An 8268-nucleotide genomic window follows, 5' to 3' on the forward strand; every position below is an offset into this window, starting at 1 on the left:
ACTGCAGATGGTGATTGCAGCCATGAAATTAAAAGCGCTTACTCCTTGGAAGAAAAGTTATGACCAACCTAGATAGCAAATTGAAAAGCAGAGACATTACTTTGCCAACAAAGGTCCGTCTAGTCAAGGCTATGGTTTTTCCAGTGGTCATGTATGGATGTGAGAGTTGGACTGTGAAGAAAACTGAGCACCGAAAAATTGATGCTTTTGAACTGTGGTATTGGAGGAGACTCTTGAGAGTCCCTTGGACTGCAAGGAGATCCAACCAGTCCATTCTGAAGGAGATCAGCCCTGGGCTTTCTTTGGAAGGAATGATGCTAAAGCTGAAACTCCAATACTTTGGCCACCTCATGCAAGAGTGGACTCATTGGAAAAGACTCTGATGCTGGGAGGGATTGGGGGCAGGAGGAGAAGGGGACGACAGAGGATGAGATGGCTGGATGGCATCACTGACTCGATGGACGTGAGTCTGAGTGAACTCTGATAGTTGGTGATGGACAGGGAGGCCTGGCGTGCTGCGATTCATGGGGTCGCAAAGAGTCGGACACGACTGAGCGACTGAACTGAACTGAATGTCCCCATGTTGTATGGGGTTGGCCAAAATGTCTGTTCTCACTTGTCTATGAGATCCTGATCAAACTTTTTGGCCAGCCCAACTCACAAAAGAGTCTTTAGCCTCACCAGGTACTTGATAATTGCATTTATTCTAATATAATCCAACTGGAACAAAGTACTTGGGATAAGAATCAAGAAAGCATTTTTTCTTTTTAAAGAAAAACTATGTGTGTACTTTTATATGAGTGCCAAAGTGAGGGGTTAAGATAATTTAATCCTTGTTATTGTGGGCACAGCAGTTATGTTATTTAGGGTATTGTTGGAATGAAATTGAGAAAGATACTCTAGAGTATATTCCTATTTGGCTTATTTCAGGTCTTGTTAAAAATAATTAAAAATAATCAAGCTCTCGTTTTATATTTTAGTCTTATTTCAGGTTCAGCTTGAATAATTAGATGCTCTTTGTAGGAATGTTTTAATTATTTTACTAGTTCATAATAATAAAAAAAAATGCAAAGGGCACAAAAAATATATTTAAAAGGCACAGAAGGATGTACAGTGAAAAATGTTTCTTCTAACCCATATGCTCCAGACACCCATCTGTACTCCAAGAGAAAGAAATTCTGCACTGTTACTAATTTTCAGGGTGTCTTTGCAGAAATAACCTATGCTTAAATGAGCATGTACTGTTCAGCCTTTAAAAAAAAAAAAAAAACTGATAACATGGTTATCCAGTTGTACACCTGGCATTTTCTCAAACAGTATGTCTTATAGATAGCTCCATAGGAATCTATATGGAGCTGCCTCCTTCATTATGGTGGTTGCTGTGGTTTCTATTGCACTGAATGAATGTATCATAATTGATTTTATGGTTCTCTCCTTGATGAACATTTGCTTCATTAATTCAGATAGTACAGCAGTGACTGTCTAGCTATCTGTATTATTTTTTGCCTGTATAATAATATATCTGCAGGATAAATCCTTAGAAATCATGAAATTGTTGGATCAAACATGGTTGTATTTTTTCATTTTGATAAGATTTGCCATTTCACTCTCAGTAGAGGTCATGCTAGATATACCTCTATAAGGAATTCTGAGCATGGTACTTCTGCAATGAGAGTGATAAGTAATACATGGGCTACTATTTCTTTCTCTTGATTCTTTAATGTTGATGACTTGGCATCTGGTACCTACTGCACTTTTAAGTAAATTAGCTTATCATTTCAAGAACATGGATGTGCTGTTTTTAATTTAAATAATAACCTACTGCTGTTGATAGCTAACATATGTCAGGCATTGTTCTAAGAGTTTAAACATATCAACTCATTTAATTTTCACAGCAACCCTATAGAGCAGTTAAAATTATTATCCTGTTTACAGATAAGGAAACTAAAATACAGGTATCTTACATGACTTGACAGAACTGGTAACTGACATGGCTGGGATCTAGACCAAGGTATTTGAGAAGCCAGAGCCTACAACTAAATCATAAACATATAATACCTCTATTTCATTTTTTTAAAATCATGTTACATACATTTCTTGAGTTGAGATCCATACTCTTATTGCAAATAATCTTTTTCATTCTTGTGTCTTTGTGTACTTTCAAACTTGTCTTTTACAGATGAGGCAGATTAAAGTAATAGTTTCTGTTTTATTTTGTTTTTTTTGTTTTTTTTTTCTTTTTCTTTTATTTTTTTTTAAATTATTTTATTTTTAAACTTTACATAATTGTATTAGTTTTGCCAAATATCAAAATGAATCACAGAGGACACTTAGAAAACTAGGAACCAGGTTGAAATGATCTTCTATGGCCATCCCCTGTATTATAAATAAATATATAGCAGTTTTACATTTTTTATTTTAAAATTGATGACTCTCAGGTTATTTCAGAAATACATCCAACAAGCTCCCAAGACACATTTATAGTAATAAATGTTTAAATGTTTTTTTTAAAAAAATAGCTTCCTGTAGTTCTTTCAGCAAGCTCACATGACACTTTTCAACCGCTCACAACCGGCTCTATTCTCCTGTACCTTGACATGCAGGCCTAGGTGAAATATTGGGGGCATAAAAATTGCATTTGGTTGGTCTGCTTGGAAGGGGTCATGTAAAAGTCATCTTTGATTTGCTAATGGAATTTTTTTGTTGTTGTTAGATGTAGTATATGGCAGCACTGATGTGCATCCTAAGGGAAAAACCGTCCATTTTATAAAAGTTTATTTTCATATTTTATACACTGTAGTTGTGTTGTGTGTTTTTGATTTAGTAACAATTTATGTGTTTTTCTGTCGCAGAGCACTGCGGCCTGTGGTGTTGAGGCTCACAGCGATGCCATCCAGCCCAGCCACATCAGAGAGGCCATCCGACGCTACGGCCACAAGATTGGCCCCCTTTCCCCATTCACAGTACGTAATAACAGAGTTATAAAAAGTTATATTTATAATCTGAAAGAATTTTGATTTTCAAGTGGTCAAATGAAGCAGCAGTGGAATTGTTGAAAGCAATTTGTGGTAGCTGTAATTTTGTTGTATAAAAGTGGCATAATTCTCTTGGGAAATAAGAGTTAGTCATTTTTGTCTCTTTTTGGAAGAACAGTTTTTTTCTCTACAAAATATTATTTTCTTTCAATTACAAATTATGCTTTTTTTTTTCCTTGGGGCTTATATTTTCTATTTTTCAAAGCTTAGGTTTATAAAACTTTTTTTGTCAAATTATATGTATCCAAATATTGCTAGAAGCACTTTATATTTTAAAATTGGTTAGATTGGCAATACCACTTCTATCAGATGTTCTGCTCCTAAACATACTTTGAGTTGGAAGAAGAAGAAATGATTTCTCTACTGGCTTTGAAGTAGGCTGAAAGGCAGACAGTCTTCCACATCTTCAAATGGTTTTAAAGCTTATAATCAAGGTTTGTTTTTTTTTTTAATGGAGAATTAAAGACTTTATATTTCAACAGCCTAAAGAAAGAGTGTGTGTATGTGTGTTAATTAAATGCTCATCTTATGGCTCTTTTAAGAAAAATCTTTATTCATGTTAATATAACTTTCTCCAAGTCCTTCTCTGTTTATAAGGGATTGGTTTGATTTTCAGAAAGCTAGGTTTGATTTATGACTAAAGCACAGTATAATTCACCATTTGTTACATTTTTTCGTATTCACATCTACTTTAACACACTAAAGCAGAATATGTATGTGTAACATTACACATACGTACGTACATAGCATATGTTTTTTCCTGAGTGGATTTTGCTATTATCTGTTGATAGAAGTCATAATTTCTTCAAAATTATCTCATCATCTTTTTTCTTGTGTTTCAGTTAAAGAGAATGCTTTCTTAGCATTCTTTGTTTTCATTGGTTATTGTTAATCATATGCATTATCAATATGACCACGAGAATGTGTCAGAGCTTCTTTGTCTCTAGAAGCTTTCTATAATGGTGACAATTATTTTCACTTGTGGTTAATGTATTAAATTTGTCATATATATGATTCATCATATTTATATTAATCATATGTTACTGATTAAGCAGTGTATCCTTTTGCATGAGTGTTTTTAGGTTATTACAATTGAAAGAATGAAGTCTGTATCTCTTGTTTTATTTTTCTCCTACATGACAAGTGAGACTATTTTATGTGATTAGCCAAAAGGAAGATGAGATTTAGAGAAATATGAGTTGATTGGAAGAGTTTAAAAACCAACTGAAATTGAAAGAACCAATTTATAACAAAGGATTAAAATTTTCAGATCCATAGATAAGAGCCAAATAATGACTAATAGTCTGAGGCAATGGAATAGAGAGAGAAGAAAAGGGCAGAGTTGATAATAATCTAGAACTAATTAAAGGGTAGCAAAGAGAGACAGGGGTTTTGAGAAATAACCTAAAATGGTTACTAAAAGTAATGGGTAAAATTACATAAAGGAAAATGTATCTACTACAAGGGGAAATCTCCTAATCACAAGGTCTGTGATGTTTCTTCACACGGAAGTGGTGGTGGTGGTAAGCTCATTAATTCTTCAAGTTTTTTGTTTTTAAAAACACTGGTCAGATCACCTGAGAACCATCTTGGCTGATGACACTGTGTGTCTGTGTATACTTATATATTCATTCCTCCGTGTCTAACCTGATAGTCATGTATTGTTGCTTTTATAATCCAAGATTGTAGTATGTGGCAGGAAATATACTTGAAATATTCAGTGTGTGTGTGTGTATTCAAATATAGTTTAAGATGATTTTTGTCTAATAAACATATAACCAATATGGTTTTTTAAACTAATTATTCAATTTAAAAATGCTTAGTGTAAATAGATCTGGAAAATAGAACAAATAAGCCACGATCTTGAAGGCCCGCTTAGCCACTGCCAGAGCAGATGAACAGCGTCAACAGCAGATGGGAAAGAAGGCCAGCACGGGCGGACACTGAGTCTTCTTCACGCCTCAGGCCTTGAATGGTCTACTCCATTACCCGGGACTGTAAGGATCTGCCTAAGGATCTGCCCGGCCCACAGGGCTGTAGACGCCCACTCCATTGTCTGTCATGAGTAGTAGGATCAGGCCGTGTTACGTATTACAATACAGAAATCTGCCTTTTAAAGTTAAATTTCTCTTTAAAGTAGAATAGATTTGCAGGCTACATATGCTAACAGTGTGAGCACCGATCCTGGTTCCCTCGTACCTTCACTATTAAGAGGAGACGCTCCTGATGCTGGGAGGATGCTGATGCTAAGTTCCCTGATGTCCACTCCCTGAGGTGATATATGATGCTGCTCTAGGGACACTTTGCTTCCTGGGCTTTGGGCTGTGGCTCCTAAAAGGAGAGGAGGCATGTGGGCTGCTTTTCTAGCAACCTTAGACTGGAACTAAATTATGTAGAAAGGCTGAGCTAACTTACCTCCAGTATGAAATTTCCTTTGTAAACTAAAATCGCCATTAGCAGCTAGTTTATATTTATGAAACATAGAGATTCTGTCTTTGCAGCATGTCATTCTGAACATAAAGTGCTTGTCTAATGGTGTATATAAATGAGATATCTCATTTAGATTACCCATAATTTGACTGATACATAGTTTATTCCTAAAACTATGAGACTAATTTGGAGAATTAAAATGACAACCAGTAGGTTACTTGGAAACTGAATTCCAGCATCAACCAGTAAAGCCAAAAAATTGTGCTTTTGATGTGGCATCATTCTGCCTTCTACTGTATGACTTGTGAAATGATTGTACAAATTTACACCATTATAGATTTCAGGAATGCGGTTCATTATATGAAGAATTGAAAGTGAGTTCTTCCCCTTGGAATAATAAGTTGAAATGGTAGAAGAAAGGAGTGATTAAAGCCATGGAAGGTGGAGGGGAGAAAGGAGAACAAGCAGCGCTTTGCACTGAGTAGCTGCTGTGTTGGAGAGGGAGGGGACAGTGTGACGGAACAGCAGTTTCCTGCCATTCATACAAGGCTGTGGAGACACTTACAAACCTCCAGTCCCCACTCAGCCAGTTACAACTATATTGCCTTTGGCATGTTGGTTTTACTCGGTGACTTCTTTCTTTTCAGTGTTTTCATTTATTCTCAATCCTTTGCAGAAGATCAGAAGAGAGTATCGTACCTAGAAGTTAAAAGATTAACTGAGATTAAGCTGAGGTTAATTTAAGTTAGATTTTTTTTTTTTTTTTTTTGCAACTTTTCCCATGGCTGTATACCTGATCTTCTGTGGTGGAGACTTAGCTTCTGTATCTATCTTAAATACTTAAGAACATTTAAAAAGACTAGTTTACCTTTTTTTAACTATTGATTTTTCCTAAATAATTCTGAAAATCACTTCAGAGCCTGTGACTTGTAGTCATTACAGTACTTAGCAAACTGGGGTATCCTGAGACATTTTGATGCTTGTCATCTTATCCTTTTATGCATTGTAGTTGGCATTATGTAAAATTATATTGCATGGTGATTGACCTTAGAACCAAATGGCCAAGATTAAGATCCCAGCTCTGCACCTACTAGCAAAGTAGCCTTAAGGAAGTTCCTTAACCTCTCTATGGATCAGTTACCTCATCTGTAAAATGGGCATAATAATAGAACATACTTCATGATAGAATCTAAGGGGTACTGTGAACTTGACAAGTGATGAGCTCTTAATGTATTTCATTAATAATAGTAGAAGTAATAGTATTGGAAGTAGCAGTAATAGCTGGAGTGTATTTTCTAAAAAAAATCAGGTAAAAATAAAAATGGAATAAAGTAGAAACCATTTCCCCCACCACCAAACACACAGATACACACACACAGAAGCCTCACTTTGTAATCCTAGAAAAAACTAAAATTTGAATTATAATATGACTTCTTTACAGACTTATAGTTTATTCCATTAAGATATAAATGCTACTTAAAGATTATTGTCCCTGAGAATAAATTAATGTTCATTTTCACTTTTTAAGTTGATCGTGGTTGAAGAGGAACTAAAAAGCCTCTTGATGAAAGTGAAAGAGGAGAGTGAAAAAGTTGGCTTAAAGTTCAACATTCAGAAAACTAAGATCATGGCATCTGGTCCCATCACTTCATGGGAAATAGATGGGGAAACAGTGGCAGAATTTATTTTGGGGGGCTCCAAAATCACGGCAGATGGTGATTGCAGCTATGAAATTAAATGACACTTACTCCTTGGAAGGAAAGTTATGACCAACCTAGATAGCATATTAAAAAGTAGAGACATTACTTTGCCAACAAAGGTCCGTCTAGTCAAGGCTGTGGTTTTTCCAGTGGTCATGTATGGATGTGAGAGTTGGACTGTGAAGAAAGCTGAGTGCCGAAGAATTGATGCTTTTGAACTGTGGTGTTGGAGAAGACTCTTGTGAGTCCCTTGGACTGCAAGGAGATCCAACCAGTTCTAAAGGAGATCAATCCTGGGTGTTCTTTGGAAGGAATTATGCTAAAGCTGAAACTCCAATACTTTGGCCACCTCATGTGAAGAGTTGACTCATTGGAAAAGACTCTAATGCTGGGAGGGATTGGGGGCGGGAGGAAAAGGGGACGACAGAGGATGAGATGGCTGGATGGCATCACTGACTCGATGGACGTGAGTTGAGTGAACTCCGGGAGTGGTGATGGACAGGCAGGCCTGGCGTGCTGCGATTCATGGGGTCGCAAAGAGTCTGACACGACTGAGGGACTGAACTGAACTGAACTGACCTGAGTGACTAAGCATAGCACAGAGTCCCTGCCACGTGGGTTTGAGTCCCAAATCTTAGGTAAACGGTTTCAAGCACAACTTTGAGAAATGGAAAGATGATGACCTGCCTAATACTTTGTAAGCAGTAGCATACATGGAGAGAGGAGCTGGAGGATGGGAGGAAAAAGCAGTGGGAAAAATGTGCCAAGGAATCTCCTTCATAATCTGCCAGAAAATATGCTAAATACCTGACCTGTGCCCACAATTTTCATTGGCCTGATCCTTGGCACAAAGGACATTAAGGACAGAAGAACCCTCACCCACTTGGGCAACAGCTACTAGGGCATAGCAGATGGTGCAACCTTTGGGACACACTGGGAAGTAGAGTAGCCCTTGCCAGAGTCCCTCAGTTGCAACCACTGCCGCTCGCCTGTTCGTGGGGGTTGGGGGGAGGCGGGTGTCGAGGAAACAAGAAAGGAGAGACTATAAAGGAATTAAGATTTTGTTAGCCATATGTCCTTCCAGCCATAGGAGCGAGGACCTC

At 37.1% G+C, this 8268-nt stretch overlaps 1 protein-coding gene across 2 annotated transcripts in view; it reads left to right on the forward strand.

Annotated features, from left to right (window-relative positions):
* Window positions 1-8268, forward strand: part of SUPT3H (suppressor of Ty 3 homolog (S. cerevisiae)) — a 389319-nt gene that overhangs the window by 306613 nt on the left and 74438 nt on the right. For both annotated transcript variants that reach the window (XM_010863087.1, XM_010863085.1), the window contains exon 10: window positions 2853-2963. In XM_010863087.1, coding sequence (XP_010861389.1) covers window positions 2853-2963 — 111 coding nt within the window. The remainder of the gene's footprint in view (window positions 1-2852; window positions 2964-8268) is intronic.

This window comes from Bison bison, unplaced genomic scaffold, assembly GCF_000754665.1.
Source record: "Bison bison bison isolate TAMUID 2011002044 unplaced genomic scaffold, Bison_UMD1.0 scf7180017864487, whole genome shotgun sequence".
NCBI classification, from domain to species: domain Eukaryota; kingdom Metazoa; phylum Chordata; class Mammalia; order Artiodactyla; family Bovidae; genus Bison; species Bison bison.